The sequence below is a fragment of the Prinia subflava genome, chromosome 18 (genome assembly GCF_021018805.1).
Source record: "Prinia subflava isolate CZ2003 ecotype Zambia chromosome 18, Cam_Psub_1.2, whole genome shotgun sequence".
In the NCBI taxonomy this organism is placed as follows: domain Eukaryota; kingdom Metazoa; phylum Chordata; class Aves; order Passeriformes; family Cisticolidae; genus Prinia; species Prinia subflava.
In genome coordinates this window covers 4,543,171-4,565,206 of record NC_086264.1, presented here as the reverse complement: position 1 = coordinate 4,565,206, position 22,036 = coordinate 4,543,171, and the positions used below count along the sequence as shown (strand labels likewise).

General features: G+C 40.3%; 1 protein-coding gene across 3 annotated transcripts; it reads left to right on the top strand.

Annotated features, from left to right (window-relative positions):
* The first annotated feature begins 1,012 nt into the window (after nucleotides 1–1,012).
* Nucleotides 1,013–16,415, top strand: QRFPR (pyroglutamylated RFamide peptide receptor). 3 transcript variants are annotated; one of them, XM_063415277.1, is made up of 6 exons: nucleotides 1,013–2,140; nucleotides 11,069–11,227; nucleotides 11,812–11,873; nucleotides 12,646–12,881; nucleotides 13,251–13,348; nucleotides 14,251–16,415. In XM_063415277.1, the coding sequence occupies exons 1-6, from the start codon at nucleotides 1,996–1,998 to the stop codon at nucleotides 14,652–14,654; spliced, it is 1,104 nt and encodes a 367-aa protein (XP_063271347.1). In that variant the 5' UTR covers nucleotides 1,013–1,995; the 3' UTR covers nucleotides 14,655–16,415. The 3 variants fall into 3 exon arrangements, with proteins under 3 accessions (XP_063271347.1, XP_063271346.1, XP_063271348.1); XM_063415276.1 differs by lacking the exon at nucleotides 1,013–2,140 and adding an exon at nucleotides 2,187–3,078; XM_063415278.1 differs by lacking the exons at nucleotides 1,013–2,140; nucleotides 12,646–12,881 and adding an exon at nucleotides 2,191–3,078 and having other exon boundaries at nucleotides 14,251–14,390.
* Nucleotides 16,416–22,036: the final 5,621 nt, after the last annotated feature.

Sequence of the window (22,036 nt, the reverse complement as noted above, 5' to 3'; positions counted from 1 at the left end):
AAAGTTATCTGTAAAATGATCTGCATTGTGCCTTTCTTTGCATGCAAAAAACCCAGCTAAATCTGCACTAGATGCAATGGCACCCTTCCATTGCCTACAGCTTCAAGATTTGTTTATATTTTGTGAAATAACCATTCAAATATTGTTCATTTTTAATGCTGTTTGATTACTTGTAATGAGCAATCATAGTAATAAAATAAGGATATATAAAAAAACAAATGTCCATGCTAACCATAAACTCAGACTATATCTGCAGTATTTAGGTGAGAGCTTATTCCCATTTATTTGTTCCTGACACACTTGGATGCTTTTTACAATGAACAACACAACACTGCAGTCCACGATGACAGACTGGCCTCCAGGTTTGGCCCTTTATCTATAACAGGAATGAAATCTGCTGAAACACATCTGGCTTGTTTGTTAATAGAAGAGCTCCTATATGAGGTGTCTGTTACCAGCACAAAGTAGAGGGGGAAGAAGGAAAAGAAAAAGCAGCACAGGAAAGGATGTGTGAACAGAGGACATGGTTTCAGGCTGTACTTGGTGTAGTTAATGGATAGTTCAAGGGAAGGTGCTAGGAAAATTGATCTCAAAAGAAATCTGTCTATGTGATACGGAGCATAAGCTCAGCAGGATCATTATGGGAATAAAAGACCAAGCTTTTCTACCCAAAAAGCAGGCCTAAGGGAATCTGAAAGGGGCTGTCAGCATTTAAGTCAGTCTAATGAGCATTTGCCTTCCAGAACAAGGCTTAGAAAGCCAGTCAGAGAGGGAGCCTGATGACATTGGTCTCAAGTGGAAACACATGGCAATGCTGCACCAAAGAAAAGTGACATCTCCTCTCACCATGGGATAATGAAGACAGTCTTTGCCATGGACCTATACCTTAAGAGAGGGTTGTCAGCACTTGGAGGACTGAAGCAGCACAGGTTAGTGCAGGTGTTGGAACTTCTCTCCATTGATTTCCACTTAACAGAAATTTTTTTTCTTGTTTTCAAAGATGACACAAAATATGTTTGGTGTTTGTTGTGTAGCCCTGGTGAAGCTCTTGTTCTGCCCAAGGTGTACCCTTTAAAGGCCCTTCAATAAATACCTACTTTATTCTCTAGTTCTAGTCTCTGTTTCAGGTCAGCCTTCCCAAGGAATCAATTTATTTCGCTGAAAATGAATTGATGGTGAACTCTTCTTTCTCCAGTTTTCCTTGGCAAGTCAGAAACTCCATAAAAAGTCAGCTTTTGCTAGACTTTTCTTAATTCTTTTCTAGAGTTCCCTTGTACAGGTAAAATTATGTACTCAAGGAGAACCCATTCTATACAAAATCTGATTTTGCAGCACTCTCCCTGGTGATGTGGTTTCCCTATCAAACATCTGTCTCTGTGGGGGTGGGAAGTGTTGCTTCCAGCCTGTTGCTGGAAGAACAGGCTTTCTTATTGTTATTGCCTTCTCTGGATACTTTTTGGTAATTTCTTATGTCACTGATTAAAGCAAATTGTTGCTCTTCAGTGTAATGTTGTACAAAGGGGATATTACCTGTGCTAGTGAGAAAGCCATATTGGGCAATTTAAATTAGGCTGGAAGAGAAATCAATGTATATTTTCAACTTGGTCCCTCTGTTAGACCTTAACTGTCATTACTATTCATACTTAAATTGCAGAGGCTTTTTTTTTTTTTTTTTTGCAGCCAGTTAGCTGGCTGCACCTTAGTAGCCTCCATGACCTTACCTGAGTAGCCTCGCAAGCCTGGTTGTGTAGGATGGAATTCGGTCACATCTCTGGCAAGAGTGGTTGTACTGCTGGGAAAGGGGTCTTCAGGGTCTTCAGGAGCCTCTGTCCTCTCAGTGAGTGCAATGGCTGAAGTTTGGAAAACTACTTTGAGCTTTGGGGAGGGCCTGTAGTGTCATTAGAACAAAGAGGGCTGGAGGAGTAGATAAAATCCTTGCGCTGTCTCGTTTGGGCTGGGCATGAACCAGCAGCAGCCTGACCTGCTGTGGGTGGCATGAGCTTCCCTCATACAGGAGGCCATGCTCCCCACTGCAGCATCTTTCCTTTCCCTGTCAGCCTAATCCGAACGTTAGGAGAGGTTGGTTTGGGAGTTCCAGCACCCACCTTGGGCATTTCGAGCCTGGGCTGGGGACATACCGGTGAGTGGGGTGCAATGCTGTGAGGGGGTCCCAGTGCTGTGAGGGGGGAAGCTATGAGGGGGTCCCAGTAGAGTGGGAAGCTGGGGGGCCCAGCACGGTGAGGGGCAGATGTGTGAGGGGGTTTGTGAGGGGAAGCTGTGAGGAGGTCCTGGGGCTGTGAGGGGGCAGCTATGAGGGGAGGTTCCCGCGCTGTGAGGGGTAGTTGTAAAGGAGTCCCAGCGCTGTGAGGGGTTGTGAGAGCATCAGCGATGTGAGGGAAGGTCCCAGCGCTGTGAGGGGCGCCGATTTGAAGGGGTTCCCGCGCCCTCCTTCCGAACAGAAGCCGCCTCGCTCCCATCCCGCTCCACAGCGCTGGGGCCGGGGCGCGCGCGCGCCCGGCGCTGATTGGCTGCCCCCCTCCCCCCTTCAAGTTTGTGTCCGGGCGGAGCCGCCGGCGCCCGCCCGCTGCTCCCGGCCCTGCGCGCTCCCTTCTCCGCCGCCGCACCGCGGGGTCCTGCCCGGCCGAGGGCCGGAGGGAACTGGTACGACCATGGCGGGGCGCGGGCGGCTGCGTTGAGGCGGCTGAGGGGGAGGTGGTGTCGGTCCCCGAGCGGGCGCCATGCGGTCCCTGAACATCACCCCGGAGCAGTTCGCGCAGCTCCTGCGGGACAACAACGTGACGCGGGAGCAGTTCATTGCTCTCTACGGGCTGCAGCCGCTGGTGTACATACCAGAGCTGCCGGGGCGCACCAAGGTGGCCTTCGTCCTCATCTGCGTTCTCATCTTCGCCCTGGCGCTCTTCGGCAACTGCCTGGTGCTCTATGTGGTGACCCGCAGCAAAGCCATGAGGACCGTCACTAACATCTTCATCTGCTCCCTGGCGCTCAGCGACCTCCTCATCGCCTTCTTCTGCGTGCCCTTTACCATGCTGCAGAACATCTCCTCCAACTGGCTTGGCGGTGGGTGCCGGTGCCGGTGCCGGGTCGGGCTGCAGGGAGGGGGCAGCGGGGAGGACGACGAGGGGCAGCGCCACAGCCGAGACCTCCGTTCCCCCGTCTCTGAGGGACCCTTCCTGCCCTCAGTGAGGGCCCCTTCCCCTTCCTGCCCCCTCCGAGGGATGCCCTCTCCATACCTCCGTCAGGTGACGTTAAAATAACCCAGAGCGCTTTCCTGCTTGTAATCCTTTAAAGTTGCGGTGTGCGTGTGGGAAGCCTTTCGTTGTGAGGAGCTGGCCAGGAAACCTTGCCGTAATACTTTTTTTCTCGTTAAGTAATGAAATCTGTCTGGCAAGTGAGGTATCAGTCTTTATACAGCTTAAGTTCCTCTGACAGCTGTCAGCTCGGAGACAGACCTCCTTAACCTTCTGTGAGGAAAAAGAATTTGCTTGGAGGAACAGGTGACTGAGAGAACATGTAGAATTTATGCTGAAATAATGCATCCTTTAATTTTTTAATTATTTTTTTCTTGGGAGCTATACTATATTCCTGTAGATGTGAAGAACCTTTTGGCAAGGCTTCTCTGATGCCTAGAAAGAAAGATTTTTTCCCTTTTCTGTGCATCCCAGTTCCAAAGCAGTAAAGAGCAAGCAGAGAAAGGTGAAGTAGAAGTGTATATGGTATTTATTTTCCTTTGTTTTGTTCTTAAAACAGTGTTTGACAACTATATGTGGAAAAATAAAAGGGACGGTTTTGCAGCACATAGCAGACATCTTGTACAACCACAAATTGAAATATTTTTCAGAATATTTCAGAATAATCAGGAAAGATGTTGATAAAGTGACACATTTATATTTCAATTTCCAAGGCTTACCGTGTTTCTGTTATTTGGAGACAGTGAAGGTTATTATCAGAACATGGAGATTTAATTCCACAACTTCCCACAGACTAGAATGCTGGGAGGGTATTGACAGGTAAGAGGAGCCTTGGAACACATGTGAGAAATGGGCTTTATTACAGAAACTTCAGTGAGAAGTGATGAATCCAAAGCTCCTGGGACTACCGATAGTAAGGACAACTGTGGTATTTTCTTATTAGCTGTTTTGGGGAAGATAACCTTTGTGATTCTTCTCTTTCCTAAAGAAGGCTCTGATCTGTCAGCTTGACCAAACATCTGATCAGAATCAACTGAAGCCTCTGTGTGGGGTGAATTACAGGAGATAGGGCATGGGCATGTGGAACAGTATGGGGAAAATATCTATGTCTTTATTTACACTCTGTTACTGAGGTCCCACACAAAAATCTAGAAGCAGTGAATGTAAAGGGTCTAGCATAGTTAAAACAAATCTCTTCAGATATTCAGTATTTGGGTAGCTGGGGGTTACTGTATATTTTCCCTGCCCTCTTTGATGTGCTAGAGTATTTTCAGTGCAAGTAAATCCATAAGTCTTTTGATCTGGTGAAATCATTACCTTGACCTGACACAGTGTTGGGAGGACATAATAAGTAATATCACTGATGGGTGTTAACCCTTTATTCTAGGGGATGGGGATGTGAAGTAAAGTTGAGGAAAACAAATACATGAACCGAGCCCCAAGGGTATCTGCTTCCTGATGCTTATACTGTGAAGCATGAGTGATGATTACCATTGTACTGCAAATCAGAGCCTGCCAGTCCTGGAGGAGTCTTTTCCTTGCTAGCTTAACTGGTGTAATTTGCCTTTTGCCATTCATTTTGGAGTCTGAAAAAAATCTTGTTTCCATCCACTGTCATGCAACATCACTGCATAGTGCAAGATCCAACTCTGTTATAAAAAAGGTGATTTGACTTGTGATATATCCTTGGTGGACAAAGGGGCACATCCTGAGACACTTGATGCTAGAAATTTATTGGGAATTCTGAGCCTGTAGTCACTTTATATCTTGATTTACTTGCATCACTAAAACAAGCATCTGTACTAGCTGTTTTGAACTGAGATATGTATATTTTGTACTTGTCTTTAATTTAGAACTGGTTCTTTATTTCCATGCTTGTCTATGTGTATTTGTGTTTCTTCCCCTTTAGAAACCCACAGAAGAATGGGAGAGGGGAGAATAGCAAACACTGCAATGCAAACAAAAGAACAGCCACAGTTTCAGAGTAGCTGAAGCTGTGATTTTTCCGTAGTATTTTCACTAATACACTCTTAACTTCACCTGCAGCTAAAAATCTGTGTGCCTCACTTTGCCTGATGAACAGGTAGCATTACACAGACACTTTAACTCTATATGGGTAGCAACTGTAAGCAGCTCCATATTGACTAAAAATAGATTTGAATTGGTCCTGCTTTTGATTCTCTGATCTCTTTAAGAATCTGTGTAGCTTTGTGAGTGTAATAGTGACAGTGTATGATTTAATGTCCAAATTTAAACTTTGCAGAGGAAATTACTGCAATTTCTAGGGAAGCTTTGAATGAAAATCCAGCATGCTCATCTCTCTATAATGCAGAAGAAAATGAAGATTGTGGCTTTGTCATAAATGATCTCTGGGATCATGTTTATTGATAAGAAGGATTAAATGGGAGCTCAAGTGAGAGTAAATGGATGCATACAGAAGTAGTGTGTCTTGGTGCAAGCTGAAGCAGTTGAGGACTTGCTCTCATATAGTCATAGGTGGTAGGCAGCAGTAGTGTTCCTGTCATACTGATGACAGCACTATTAAAGATAAATTTGGGTCTTTATCTCTGGGTCAAATATTACAACAGTTGCTTTGTTTCCTGACACTGCTTAGATAGCTGAGTGTTGTCTTTACAGAGCAGCCTGGGACAATGGGAGAATTAATTTAATGTTGTGTAATATAACAGTCCTGGTAAAAGATAAGAGCACAACTTGAGCTTACAGTATATCCAGCACCATGCTACATTCTTGTAAATTTTGTGTCTTGTCAGTTGGAATGTGTATTCATTCTCAATATAGGTGTCAGAGGGTGACTTGGCCTATCACTTTGAGAGTAGTGAGTTATCTGAGGCCCTCCTGAATACTGAGGTGCCCTTGTGTATCTTGTCTGGCCTCCAGCTGCCACTCAGGACAGGGGTGGGTATTCTGTATGTTGCTGTCACATCTGGTGCCTCTTGATGTGACAGCTACCTCTTCTCTAAAGGCTTGGTGAAAAACTAAATGGCACCTTCTACCCAGCTGAGTCTTTAAGGTGCTTTCTGTTACTTACCAAATATCTTGTGTCAAGCACTGTTACCTTAGAACTTCCCTGTGTGAGAACACATAAACATTCCTTGCTGAGGGATGAGAACTAAATCCTGCATCTATACCAAGAACTGATATAAAACAATGCATTGCCCAGATATGCAACACCCTTAAGGATATCATCTGTGTGATGATGACTGATGTGTACTGCCCCAAGTTACAAAATGTGAGAAAAATCAACTTGCTTGCTTCAAGTGAAGTGCAGAGAGCTCATTACAAGCTGTGACAGAAATTCTGGTGCAAGGGCTTGATCAACAGCATTTTACCAGAGGAAGGAGCAATTTAACTTTTATCAGAGAATGGTTTCAGACTTTTACTTTTGTTACTCTGATAAAAGAAAAATTGATATTTGAAATTACTAAATCACAGTTCCAGGCACAATGTCCGATAATGAAGGCATAAAACATTGTTTAAGGGAATGACATTTATATTTCCAGTCTGTGAATGAGTTGTTATTATTGAGAAAACTATTTACTGCTTGAATAATCTATGCAGTTTTTAGCAAGCAGTGCATAAGCAATACATTTAGCCTCTTGAAAAAGAGAAGCAATTAGTCATTTTCATTCCCATTGTTGCACTGCAAATGATTTTGTTTCCCAGTTGAAAGTGGTCAGTATTAGATGCAAGAGTGCTGTCCTGACTGACAGTCTGTTGGAAGTGTTCTCTGAAAGCCTAAGACTGGAAATTTAAACATTTGATACATACTTACAATATTAATTAAGGTGTTATCATTATTTAAATTATTCAGGAGTCAACACTTTTCTGTACTGCCACCAGTGTAGAAATTAACACAGTTCCAGTGGTTTTTGAGGTGATACCAGCACTTTAACCTTTAATTCAGCACTGAGAAAACTTATGGAGTGATATTGCAACAACCTTGACTGAATATCACTGAAGTGGACTTTTGTTCTTTGTGTTTGTTTGCCAGTCATATAATCACTGAACCATGTTCCAAACAGTCACATTTTTACCCGCTGGATTATAACAAAGATTTAAGGTAGTATATTCCTTTAAAATCTTCTTTTCTTCTGTGTTCAGTCTGAACACAAATGTGAAAATCTGCTTGAAATGGTTTTGATGTATGTGTTTGACACAACTGTTTTTTGCCTCTCTCAGTCTTACTTTAATTCCACTGTATTTGCTATGATGTAGTAGCATAATTAATTTTTTTTCCTCAAAACTTACCATGTCTTCCTTAGGTAAAATTTGGCACTTTTTTTCTCAATTTTTCCATAAGGGACTTTCAATTAACAGGCACTTGAGAATGGGGTTGGATCGATTGCTTCTTGCTCCAGGTGAAACTTGTTCAACACAAATGGATTAAATTATTAAGTGAAGTATGCATGCATTATTCCAAAATAATTACCTTATTTAACAGTAAATTTCATTTTCCATGTGTAAAGGCCCATTAATGTTCGTAGTTTGAAAACGTAAGTTATATAATTTAAAGTATTGAAACATCTGGAGAAAGTCTCTAGTAATTATCTAAGGAGTTGGAAATGGCTGCTATATATTTATAAATAAAACCATGAATTTGAAAGCTAAGATAAGACTCCATGTGAAAAACAGTCACTATGCTGCCAAGTACAAGGACTCCTGGTATCTCAGGATTAAATTCTATTCAAACACAGTAAGGATGGTGGAGCTGGATCAAAATAGGAAACATTTGTGTAGTGAATGACAATTCAGGGCAAGCACAAGAGCCCTGAAGGGATATTATGTTGTTACTAAGGTATACACAGAGACCCTGTGCATGGTGGCATCAGAAGCCTCAGGGAAGCTGAAGTTCTGTTCTATTTTTCCTTTTGGTACATAGATGCTTTTTGAGTAGCTTTTACCTACTATTCATTTGAAAATATCAATTTTGTTTCTTGTTTACAAGAAAAACTTGTGGCTGTTTTGCTGTGGCCTCCAGGTCCCCAAAGTGTGTGCTGTGTGCCTGACAGCAGATGTTTCTATTCCAGACAACTGTGTCTAATGGAAAATATCCTTTTTCTTCCCATTTTGGGAAGTGCTAATGTCATTCTTTGTCCAGCTCAGTAGGCTCAACCTGTAGGCATTATGTAGACTGTTGCTTTTAGCTACTTTTATATAGTTTAAGTCCTTACTTTTTGTGTGTTTGTCTTCAAAAAGATGAAATAGGGTTTTTTTGCAGCCTTTTCTCCTGGGAGTTCAGCTAAAGGCCAAGTGAGTGGTAGTCTTTGCTCTCTGACAGTGTGGTTACTGGGAAGAAAATGAGAAGACATCTGTAAAAACACAATGAGGATCTGGGAATTTGGGAGTTCCTCTCCCAAATTTGGGATATACAATTTGGGGTATTCTCTTTGTTCTTTGTATAGTTGGACACCAGCTGGAAATTCCAGTAGACTAATAGTGAAAGTCTGTCTCATTTTGTTACCTGAGTTATAGTGATACTTCTTTCCTTCCTAAGAATACCCTGGGATGCTGAGACTTCAGTGGAGCAGTAGTGTATTACAGGGAAATCCCTGTAAGGCAGATATAGCTCAAGTGGACTTAATTTAAGTCTGGCCTTTTTCATACTGTAAGAAATAGTCTATGGTGAAAGTTTGGGGTGGTTTTTTTTCAGTTTTGTTTTGTTTGCTTGTTTTTGTTTTTTACCCCAGCTTCAGCACTCAGACTGGAACTCATTTCCTTAGTGAAACAGAAACTTAAACATTTCATTAACAAGTATTGCTTTTCTGTTTATTATTTATAGGAGGAATCCCTTCTAACTTAGTGAAGCAAAAATTTAAAACCGTTTAGTCACATTCACCATTTACCATATGCAGAATAGGTAGGATCTGAGCTTGCTTTTGCTTTTATCTCACAACAGAAGTTTAAGCCCACTGGGTGAAAGATGTGAATTTGACAGAGTGGGTCTGGTGCCGTATGTGCAGCACTTTGTGTACTGGGTGTAGTGAGAATCTGATGAGATGCCTTGATATTGGCTGTGTTTCATGAGGCATTTCCTTATGCATTACTGAAGCCAAGGAAGAAGAGAGGGAATTTTATTTTATAAATTAAAGTTGAGACAAGATGTGAGGATGTCTTGTCTTGCTCTTCCTGATGCCTGGGAAAAATACGTATCAGGAGAAAAACATGCAGCCCAAGGCATCCTCAGCCATGCAGTTCCTACTGGCCATGATAAGATTTCATTCGAGGAACTTGAAACTGGGCTGCGTGGTGTGTTTTTATTCTGGTTTAAGCCAGATCTGTGTGCACATCCATCGTGTTGCTGTTGAATATGTGCTGTTGGGGGTTAGATTTGTGTCTTTTTTAGTTACAGAATTTTTCCCCATAAGTTGCTAGGAGACTAACCACTGGGTACTTGTGAGTAGTGACCAAAACAAAGAAGTGGCCAAAGGAGAGTGTAGCATGGGGCTACACCCTTTGGTTTTCGGTCTCTGGCAGTTGTCTCTCGGAGGGGGGAGATAACGTGAGTTTTAGGGCAGTTTGGTCTCTTGTTCTTGGCATCAGAGAGAATGGTCGGGCTGCAGATACCTGTCTTTCAAACCAAGACATATGCTTGAAAGGTGCTTGATTTCCACCCATTGCTGTGTGTCCTCTCCTTCCCTTTATGGAGCCACAGAAAAAGGGATTTCTGGGCAACTAGAATTGGCAAGACCAGTAGCAAACCTTCTTGTAAGCTGGGGTGGCTTTTAGTGTGGCCTACCAAGCAGAAGTTTACCAGTTCTTGTTCCCTTCACGGATTAAGTTTTCAGAGTTTTCTGTTTGTTTTCTCTCTGTCTTCTATGCTGTTACATCTTAAGGTGTCCCTAGCACCCTAAAGCTTGACTGAAAATTGGATCAGATACTTCTTAGGCTGTTTTGAGTTAATGCATTATATTTGAGTAAGGTATAAATAATGGTCTAGTAAGGAAAATAGTCCTGACTGTTGCTGAAATGAATAGCTGATACTGAACTGTAAGAGCATGAGGGGACTGTGGAAATATGGACAGAGAAAATTATCTCAGAAAACGGGAAAATGAGAAGTAGACTGGGAAGGGCATTAAGGTAAGATTTTTTACAGAATAATTTATACCACTTTCTAAGATGGCTGGGACTTGAGAATGGGTAATGGAGAACAACTAATGTGTTAAGAATTGAACGTGGACCTTGGAAAGCTGTGGCAGCAATGAAACTTGAAGTTGCATAAACACAATAGGAATCTGTACAACTTGAAAAATGCAGGCAGGAAATTGCATTTGGTTTGGACAGTGGCACTAACATAATTTGGTAATCAGCAGAGAGGGAGACTTGGAGAACAGAAGGATGATGAAGAGGTTGAACTTTTCCTCTTATGACTCCTCCTCTATATATCTCACTTGACAGGATGATGCATTAAATGCCAAAGTGTACAGATAGAGTGATACCTAAACGAGCTTAAGGAATGTGCAACAGTGGAAAAGGTAAACTTTTGAACAGGTACCACTCAGACCTTCATAAACTGTAGAGTAATCTGCCAAAATAAAAAAAATAATAAATGTCTCTGTAACTTGACATGTCTGAAATCAGATGATGGAAGACTTGGTCAAAGATGAAATAGGACTAAGTGTCAGACTGGTAACAGAGCAAGTGAATATGTCTTAGAAATCTTGGCTTTGCAGATATGTACAATAAAAAATGGCTATGGAGGGCTGCATTTGACAAGTGGCTTAAGTAAGTGACTTAGCAGTTTAGATATTACAATAAATCTAAGAATCTTGGTGTGTTATTTTTAGTAATGGAGTCTAGTGTTAATAGCTGTTGCGTGCCTTAATGTCTGATTATTGCAGGTGCCTTCGCTTGCAAGATGGTGCCATTTGTTCAGTCCACTGCTATTGTAACTGAGATTCTTACAATGACCTGCATTGCTGTGGAAAGACACCAAGGAATTGTGCATCCACTAAAAATGAAGTGGCAGTACACCAATAAAAGAGCTTTCACGATGCTTGGTAAGATTTTAAGCATCTCCAGTAACTGTGTGTGAGAAATGAACTTCAGTGTGGATGGCATGGCAGAACAGAAGGCACTGATATGACTAGTGATTCAGACAGAATTAATTGACCTCTATAAAATAGCTCAAGGATAGTGCCTACAAGTACAGTATTTACTAGCCAAAATTCTCACAAGGAATTTAGCATCTGAAGTCAAATATGTACTTAAAAATATAAACCTTTAGCAGCCATTTCTTCTTTTTTCTTTTCAAGAAAGGTTGAAAATGTACAAGCCCTGCTGAGGCAAGGTCACAGGGAAATGGTCCTTCCTGTGTTACACAAAGAGATTTACTTAATGCTCCTTATGCAGATTAAGTGGCTTTTCCTTTGGAATATCAATAAATGGGGTTATTTGAGAGACAGAAAGCTGATGTCAAAAGAGCATGCTCTTATTGATGTGAGTGTTGACTGATTGATGCCTCATAGGAAATTTTGTTCTTTGCTACAGTTTTTCAAATTGACTGACTTTTCAGAGCTGTTAAACTGTTTATGCCAAATCCTGCTTGTTGGACAAAAGTATTAAAAAATATATTTGTTTACAGGCATAGTCTGGTTACTAGCCCTTATTGTTGGGTCGCCCATGTGGTACGTGCAACAGCTTGAGGTAAGTTAGTTCAAATGGGGATTTGCTGATTCAACTCAGTCCTTGCTAGATAGTCCTGTACCTTTCAGTGAAAATGAATCAACTCCTGTGAAATTAGAGGGGGATAAGGGAGGTGGGGCTTTTGTTCTATGTGCCAGCCTGGGAAAGGCTAAGGATTGGAAATTGCATGCACTGGAAGAAGAAATACCAACAGGGACTAGTCATGCCTACTCTCCCTAATTATGTCAAATTGCACCTGTGATTCTCACTGTGGTTTTCTTTTGGTGTATAGGTGCACTGACACACAACAACAGAGGGCTTAGTTTGCTGTTTCAGGATGACATAGTGCTCCCCAAGATCTGGGAGAACTGTACTTAAAGTTTGTGCTTTTTAGTTTAAAATTAATTATCTGCTCATTATAGTTGATGAGTAACCACACGTTTGGAAGTTAAGCAGGAGCCTTGGCAGATTCTGCTGCTTGGGAGTCTGAATGTTAGTAATTTTCTTTTTTTTAAAGTGACTAATGTGAGGTTTCTATACATCTGTCTTTACTTGCAAAATGTGTAGCCAAGGTCTTCTTTGAAGTGCAAATCAGAGCATCTCCCAGCCTCTCTTTGTCAGTTTGGATCGAACCCAACACTTGATGTGGAAAAGTGTTTGAAAGAATTTTGTCACTTGGAAAAATTTGTTCAATTTTGGTTGTTCCATTAAGAATAAGGAATATATGAATGTGCTTGGGTTTTACACTTGGGATAAATACCTTAATGACTTACCTTCTTTGCATTTGTTACAGGTTAAATATGACTTTCTATATGAAAAAGTACATGTTTGTTGCTTGGAAGAATGGGCCAGTCCCATTTATCAGAAGGTCTATACAACCTTTATTCTTGTCATACTCTTTCTTCTTCCACTGATGCTGATGCTTTTTTTGTACACTAAAATTGGCTATGAACTCTGGATTAAGAAACGAGTAGGAGACGCGTCAGTTCTTCAAACTATTCATGGGAGTGAAATGTCTAAAATGTCAAGGTTTGTAAGCAAAATACACTTGGAACTTTGACTTCTAGAGAGCTTTTTTCCTGATTTTTTTATTCCTCTTGAATAGAGTTGAGAATGCCTTTTAAGACATGCTAATGTCATGCTGCAAAGTGCTCTGCTGTGCCAAAAAAGAGAAATAAAATGCTAGATTTATATGATGCTGCTTTTTTTTTTTTTTTTTTTTTTTTTTTTTTTTTTTTTTTGTTTCCAAGGGAATTGTGTACTTCTGAGCATTCTTTGAGGGTTTTATTTGCATCTGCAGCCATGAGAATACAGTCACAGATTTAACTTTTGAAGAGAGATATCTAACTGCCAGCAAGTTCCCAGTGATTCAGTGTGAAATTTTTGGTGCAATTTCAGGAAGAAGAAGCGAGCAATTGTTATGATGGTGACAGTGGTGTTTCTCTTTGCAGTCTGTTGGGCCCCTTTCCACGTGATTCACATGATGATGGAATACAGTGAGTACCTGCCATATCTCATAGAATAAAGTCTGGTTTTTTTGGATTTTGTTAGTAATGGAGCTTCAGGTTGTGAAAAGCTGATGATGCTACAGCATTCAGCTCTAGAATACCTTCTGCTGCAGGACTGTTAGAGGGATGAGCATCTCTGTGTAGATTCTTTTTCTTACCATGTCTGTTATGCTGCCCTCATTTGCTGAAAGGTCGAAAGTACTTGGCTGGAAGGCAAAAGTTATTTCTGAGCATAAAACCTCTTGAAGTTTTTTTATTATATTTAATTTAACGTAACTGTTTTGAGGTTAAATGAAACATTTATCCCTTTTATTGAGGTAGGCATATTGGAAATATAAATACTGCACATCACAGTGATGATACCCAATGAATCCAGCTGGAGTTTTTCAGTGCGCTTTACTGAAAACTGGCTTGGAAATGCCCTCAATGCTTGTTGTGTTGGCTTTTTTTTGCTATTTGCCTTATTCTCTCGGGTCTTCCACTGTTCATCTTCCACCTCCTCCATGGATACTAGAGCACCCTGTGTGCAGGAACAAGAGGAAATTTTCAGTAGTTGTACTTTACTTGCTAAAGACAGGAGCAGTTTCTTTGTCTCGTATGACAAATAAGATTGTAGCAGACAAATCAATGCTTCAGCCAGTCAGCTTTTTTGGCTCATAAATGTTCTCTTTCAGTTGATTCTGTTACTACCTACATACAAAGCAGGACTGTGTGATAGATCATGATTTTATCTTGTTGATGAAACTCAATTGCTAATGTTAAGAACTTCCAGCATGGGTTTTTGTTCATTTTAAACAAAAGCATCTAATGCCAAACTGGATATAAATAGGCTAAGTAGTAAGCATTTATGACATTCTGTGCTTACAGCATATTTCTATTTTCCTCTCCAGGTAATTTTGAGAAGGAGTATGATGATGTGACAATCAAAATGATCTTTGCAATTGTCCAGATCATCGGATTCTTCAATTCTATTTGCAACCCTATTGTGTATGTTTTCATGAATGACAACTTCAAGAAAAATTTTTTGTCTGCCCTCTGTTTCTGCATTGTGAAAGACAGCGCATCCCCAAGCAGGCAGCTTGGGAACTCAGGAATTACCATGAGGAGACAAAAGCCAAGTTCATCTCAGAGAGATCCCATGGATTTGAATGAAGGCAGGAGGGAGGCATTCAGTGATGGCAACATTGAGGTTAAGTTCTGCGATCAGCCAGCTTCCAAAAGGAATTTGAAAAAGCACCTGGTTCTGTTCAGCTCTGAGCTTACTGTGCACTCTGCAGTAGGAAGCGGACAGTAGCATCACAAGAGGGTTGGGAATGGAGAAGTCATTCTCTTTATGATCATTTCGATAAGCCATTGCTACTTTGCATGCTGAAAGGAGGGTGGAAAATGATGTGTGGATGCTAATAATGTTGGGATAGTGGCTGAGAAAATGTAATATTTGTTTTGTAATGACAAGGAGTAAAGCTTGAGGAAACAACATTACTGTATGGTTCCCAGAAGAAAAAAAATTCTTCCTGAGCTAATTTTAGGGCTTGTTTGCCCTCTGCTTTAGGTAAACAAAACAACAGCTCCTTGCTCCGTTATTTCTGTGTGTGGACTGTACACAGCTGAATGCCAGAAGACAGGAACTATGGAGAAAATATGCACCTTTTTGGGACAACTTGGAAGTCTGATGTGGGGCTGACATTGTAGGATCTGTTCTCTGGAGCTTTGAGGACAAAGCATCTTCAGATCTGAGTTCAGGAAAGATGGAGACTGAGATGCAATTCTATTTTAGGAAAAAGGAAGACAATATGGAAGAGTTATCCAGAACATGACTCTGAAGAGATTTAAGACTTAAACATCGCATGCATGTTCAAATTTTGTTAACAGGAAGCATATTAGTAATTAACAATGCATGCATAATTACTGTGCTGTTTTTACAGGTTAATTCTTGGGTACAAATTTAAATGCCATTGTAGTGCCCTGCAAACTGCATTGTTCTGCTGGAAAATGGAGAAGCCAACAAAGTGCTGTACAAGAGAGTGCAGATGCAGGAAGTGTGGTCTGTAAACACTGAATTGAACTTGAAGTCATGCTTGGACATGTGACTCTCAGGTTGAAAGGGTGGTGTTGCCAGTTTCTGGAGGGTTATAAGGGCCAATCCAGAGCCTGTTGGAACTTCACAGAAGACTTTCAATGGAATATCATGGTCTTTTGACCAGACACTTCTCTGAAGACATGCTTGTATTTTTCTGTGTGTCCATAATTTTCAATTGCTGTCTGAGAACTGGGCCAGTGCTTTGTTATTTTAGGCTTCACAGTAAATTGCGGGGTTGATATCCACATAAATTCCGAATGTTTTTGCTCTCAGTGGGCCAAACTGCAAAATTGCAAAGGTATGTTTGCAAGTGTGGAACTGGAGGAGAAGTGTGATCCAGACTGGCACACTGGCATCTGATCCCATAAATGAGGCCTTGAAATACAGAATTTGCCACTCCAGCTGAGGTTAGGTTGGATTCTTGAACAGCCTGTAACATGTCAGTGCTCTCTTCTGTCACCCCTTGCCTCACCTGTAGGATCTTGGTGCTACCTTGGCAGTCAATTTAAGATTCTTTTACATTGCTGCTTTACACTTCATTATAAATGAAAACTTAGGATAAAATAGCCTTGTATAATTTGGAAATGATCTGATCCTTCTCTCATGTATACAGATTGCAATGGGTTGGTGACACACTTTATTTACATATATATTTTTCTATTCTATATGATGCACTTATGTAATGACAGAAAGTTCCTGACTTGTCCTGAGGGCCAGGAATTAAGAGTTTGATGGGTTATTATCATAGTTTTCCTCAACAGATGTGAGGTTTAACTGCCTGATGATGAGAATTATGTGTTTGGATAGAATCTGTGACTGAAAACTAATTTATTTTAAGCTATTTATTTATTTGCACTGCTAATTTCAGTGACAGATTTTAACAAGCATTTAACCAAAACTTCCAAGTATCTTATGTTTTTCTTTTGTCTTATGTGCTTCTTCTGTTGTCTCATAAAACATTGTGTCAATGAATAACTGTTGTAGTATTCATTTTATTTTCATTAAAGTTCCTTTATGGCTTTGTTGGTGCTGTTTTGCACTAGGGAGTATCTGCTGTAAACTTCACTTTGAGTCTCTCTTTGTTTAAATATTGATGTGAGCTTATCTGTACCTCTTAAGTGATTAAATTCCAGTCCTTTTACAAGTGCCAGCTGCTCCTGTAATCCTGAGAGATGTGATTTAAAGGACTTTACAGAATAAGATGAGAAAGGGGAAAAAAGTCCAGGACTTCCTTCCAAAGTAGAAGAAAAGTGATAAATGTTTTAGCAGATTTATGGTGCTATGGTTAGATTACATAGAAACAAAAATACAGTTCTCATACTGTTTTGGTTTAGAAAGACAGGTATCTGTCAGGGAAAACTGGAGTTTTCCTTGGAATGGCGAATGTAAAAACCCCTCCCTCCAAATTATTACAATTTTGCAATTAGGAGCTTTCAGGCAAAAAATGGGAATAGGAATAACAGTTCTTTACTAGGAATATTAAAAAATACAAATGCAGTATACAAAAAACAAGCAAACAAACAAAAGTCCTAGTAAACCTTGACAGAGTCGGAGATACAACCTGACACCCTGTTGTCAGGGTGTTGGAAGCAGTCCAAAATAAGTCCTCCTGGAGTAACAGATGTTGTTCTGTGAAGTAGAGATGATCCTGTAGAAAAAAGGGTCCAGGGCTGGCGAGATGGGTCCAGTCTTCCTCCAAGAATTCAGTGGAAAAACCAGCTAACTTGGTGTTTGGGATTGCTGGTTTTATCCCAGTGGAAAGGCTTTGCTCCTCCCACTGGGTGGAGCATCTCCCAGTGGAATGAAGTAACATCATCAGTCGTGTGAGAGGCCTTAAATGGCCCATTCACAGGTGATGTCCCTCAGAGGAGGATGGGTGGAGGAAGAGATAAGGAGGCCCTGTCTTATCTGGTGTTATCAGTTGTCCCATTAACAGGAGGCATCGGCCCTCTTCCCCATCTAGATTTACAAAAGATGAGGAACAATATCTCCCAACTGGTTTCAACAGATGAAAATAGAATACACGTTTTTGGTTACATTTTTCAACCCAAGATACTGTTCTTAATGTTAATTATATTATTTGTGCATTTTTGACAGAGTGGTTGTCTTGAAGCCAGGTAGGGATAAAAGATCCATTATTGATGTAAGCACCACCAGGATTTTGCCCATGTGTTTTAAATCTGTCACTGCTTCAGCTTTGATGTAGACAACAAAACCAGTTGTTCTGTTGAAGTGTGTCAGTTTTTAAGTTCAGGCTGGTAGCCTGTCCCTTGCAGTGGCTTGTACCCTGTGTGTGGCTGTAACTGAGTGCTTCAAACCAGGAAAAGCCCTGCTATCCCTCAGCCTACCTGGGCTTATTTCCATCTTCCAGTAACAGAATTGCATGGTTCATCTGATCACAAAAATATTCCTGGCTAATGAATTTATCAGAGAACAGAAAAAATAACTATGTTCATTTCCCCGAACTGGGAATATTTATCAAAGCTGTTGTGTTCTTTGAGGATAAATATTTCTTGAAGTGTTTTATTATCTTAGTTATGAATACTTATAATTTCTTTGATAAACTTCTATTATTCTCAGCTGCAAGGTGCTAAGCCTTTAAGTTGCAATGAGATGATGCCAGGAACTTACAGGCTGATGAAGAGCCTGAAAGGACGCATTCAATTGAACAGAGACTCAGGAAATTGAATGGATGAGGGAAAAGTGTCAGATTTGTCAGCTTGTTCAACTTCTACCAGTGAGTAGAAGCGAGTGGACCCTCTCAGTTTCTGTAAGAGTAGCAATTAAAAATTATCCAGTGTTGGCCTGTTCCAAAGAATAACCAATTGCCAATGATTGCCAAAGCAACAGAGTTGTGTGCTGTGCCTGCATCCAGGGAATAAGTACATAAATTCTTAGCCTGGAGATGTGTTAGGCCTGTCTGTGGGCTGATTACAGGATTGGCTCATGTGCAGTGGTTGGATGTGCTGCTGGCAGCCTTTGAGCATGGCAGAAGCTGTTGAAACAAGTGATCCAGCAGAGTGAAAGGGACACCTGAGAGATCAGAGAAATACATTGAAGAGGAGACGTAGATTATCATTGCCCAGAAAACAAAACCAAAACAAACAAATAAATAAACAAAAAGGAATAAGCAGAGGAAAGGATTTAGTAGAGCTGTTGACTTGGAGAGATAGGAGAAGAAGATAATCAGGGCAAGCTGTATTTTTATATAGATGAGAGTTGATCTGAGTCTTAGAAAAGTTAGGAGAGTTTAGGAATTGTATTCAGAGAACAGTTCTGTGAACAGAACAGCATCTCAGTGCACTGGGCAAAAGACTGGGAAGAGTGGAAGCTGCCTTTTTGGTACCTCTCCAGTGGGAGCAGTGGAAGGGGCCAGGAACTTCACTAGCCTGAGGAGGAGACAGGTAAATGTGGATTTAAGGCACACGAAAGAGGTGCCATTTTGTATATCCCTTGAGAAAATCTGACATAACAATTTCTCTATTTCTGTCTATACTCAAAGTCTTACTTTACCCCTCAAAACTGAAATACTGCTGGTCATTCAAGCTTCTTCTCTTGAGGGTCCAGTGAATCTAATGGATTATGATGTTACTTTAAAATCTCTAGTGTGGTTTGAGATGAAGGGTCACATGCTGGTTTATTACAAGAGTTTACTGTTCCCCCAACTCCTCACCCACATCAACACAACCTGCTCAGTCAAAAGCAGTAAAACCTGGTTCCTTTCATTCCAAAAAATACAGACTTGCACTCCTACAAGTTAGGCTCACACAATGTTTGTTTTGGTACAAAAGTGCTGTCCTACAAGCCAGGATTGTTTTTGAGAAGACTGAAGGGTATGCATGTACCTTAGGCATTCATAAAAGAAGAAATCTAGTAGAGATACAAACAAACTTCTACTAATTGCATCTGTGCCCTGTGGGGTACTTAAAATGCCAACCAATACTTAAAAAGATGTCTTGCTGCCTGAAAAAGGTAGAATTTTGTTTCTCAGCCTCCCATGGAGTAATACAAAACTTTCTGTGATAAGCTCTTATTTCCTTACATTTTCCCTTTTTTTTCCCACAAAGCAGAAGCTTCTGCTTATTTCTTATTCTTTGGAGAAATAATCATGCAACCTTTTCCCCAAACATATTGTGAATATGTTCAGTTTATGAAAGGGATTCTATCTTAAAATGACATTATGTGCTTGCATTGAAAAGCATTTCTATATTAGCACTTCTTAAAGGAAAATGTCTTTTTTTTTAAAGTTTCTGTTGAAACCTCTTTACAGCCTTCTAGTTTTTATTTGCTCTTTCTAATGCCATCACTATTTTTTTCTAAATTAATTTCATCAGAGTTCCTCAGGACTCACTCTCATCAGTTGAATTTACTGTTCCCTTGGACATGGTTCTTTTTTTTCTCTATCTAATCTTTTCCATGCTTTATTAAGTTGTATGGTCTTACACCATCTTTCCCCATGCTCCTGAGAAAAGCCTTAATTTAATGATTTAAAATTTATGGCACAGTCTCCATAAATCTTGTTATATCTTGGAAAGTCATGGGAAAGCTTTCAGGCTTTTTCAGTGCTCTTGGATCTGATTTGTAAATCCATTTCATTTTCCAATCTGAAATAGGCATCCTTGCCAATTGCATTTATGCCACCTTGATAAATATTCTGTTGTATGGACATAGAACTGTTGTAGGATCAGGGGTAGTTCTCCAGTGGTATCAGAGGTGCAATCTTTTCATTTTCTCCTTCAACAGGTTGCTCAAGCAAAAAATTAGTCAGGGTTGAACTGTATTGTCCAGTGTTGACAAATAAATTATTGACTGACTTACAGATCCATCACATTGGGGGGAAAGAGATTTCAGATATTTTAGGAAAAAAAAAATCCCTAAATAACCTTTCTGCTTGTAAAAGGTCAGCATGTTTGGGGTTTTTAAAAAAATTCTTCTTAATTACTTTTTAAGGTGTCTTTTCCTACTGACCAGATTCTGCTGTGCAGGTAAGAAAGCTGCTGACTGGAGTGTGTGAGAAGAGGCTGAATTATAGTTCTCCATTTGTGTCAGGGCTATGCTGTGCTCTGCTTGTTGGCATCCCTGGGAACCTTCTGCTTTCTTGGTATCACTGAACTCTGCGGCTGTCTTTGCTTAAGATCCCTCTTTTCCTAACAAATAAACTTCTTTTTAGTAGGAAGTTGGGTTTTGACTTCTGCCTTTTTCCTTGCTCTTTTTTTTTTTTTAATCTCATTGGTTTGTTTTACTTTTTCAGTTAGTGTCTGTCCTTTTTTTCTCCCTATTGCTTTCTCTGAAGCAACTCCTTGAGTTCTGTGTGACCTTATCTCTTTCATACGTATTAGAAAAACCAGGCAATGAATTTTGAGAACAAAGTAAAGCAGCCCTGTGGTTCAGAATTTTTATTCCATCAAGTCTGATTATCAGATTATAAACTGCATTTCCAGTCCTTATTTCAGGCACCCTTGGAAAGACTTTGCCCACTTTGCTGGCTACATTAGGCTTGTACATGTATATTTTGCTTCTGAGTCAATTTTATATATTGATATATTTTTCCTCAGGCTGCTTATTGACATATTTCCATTTTAATATTTTTTTCTTTGACTTTACAGATTTCTAATTTATAGGAAGTGAGGCTTTTCCATAATGTGCCAGCTGCACTGGGAGAGTTGGGGGTTTTTTTTTGCTTTAAATAACAAGTATAGATGTCAATCTTTATTGAGATGACAGCTATATTATGGTATATAAAAAGGTCCAGTAACTTTCTTCTGGCAGTCTGTAAAATACACTCTGTGCAGTGTCTTTTGTGTGTGTGTGAAAACAAAAATGTAATGTTCTTCTGCTTCTTGCCTCTCACACATGGTTTTCATAGATACATCTGCTAAACACCCGATTTAGCTATTAGTGAATTCAGGCTATAACTGAAGAACCTTAAAGACCATGCAACCTGAGAATAAACAGCTAGAAAATATTAAGTGTCTCCATGGGTAAAGTATAAAATATATCCTACTAAATATCAGTTTTAAATATCATATTAAAGTTTCGTCCCCAGGCAGGCTTGAGTTTTGGAAGAGCAGATGTATGGCAAAAGCACATCCGAGAACGCTCTGTGGCTCCAGCAGCTCGGTGGGGTTGTTGTGGCCTCGCTCGGGCTGTAGATGGCACCGTTGCTGCACATGAAAACCCGAGCTCTTCTAGTCCCTCCCAAGGGAATTGTTATCCTACAGGCGTTTGGAAGTATGTATTTCATGGTAGAACTTGGTAAGGGTTTGATAGATAGATAGATAGACTTTTTCTTTCCCTAGGATTAGAGAAAAACATGTAGAGAGGTGTTGGATTTTTTTTCCTTTGTGAAATAGTGCTTTGAAAACCAATTGGAGCTTGTATGCATAAGAAATGAAGACCAATGGTATAATCAATCCAGTCAAGATCTGGTTTATTGTACCTCAGATGTTTAAATTTTCATCTAGAAAATGAAATGAAAATATGAAAATAATCCCTTTTGCTTTGCAAACTTGTTTTCAAAAAATTTTAAATACCATTCCTGGGTCTCATTTTTGAAGCTGAGCATTTGAAATACAAATTAGTGAATGGATCTATGG

Bases quoted from the DNA above. Each gene is read 5' to 3' on its own strand.
- QRFPR (XM_063415276.1), top strand. From the start codon at position 2,739: ATGCGGTCCCTGAACATCACCCCGGAGCAGTTCGCGCAGCTCCTGCGG. The intron at 3,079-11,068 runs GTGGGTGCCGGT...TGATTATTGCAG, and splicing joins CTCCTCCAACTGGCTTGGCG to GTGCCTTCGCTTGCAAGATG. The intron at 12,882-13,250 runs GTTTGTAAGCAA...GTGCAATTTCAG, and splicing joins GAAATGTCTAAAATGTCAAG to GAAGAAGAAGCGAGCAATTG.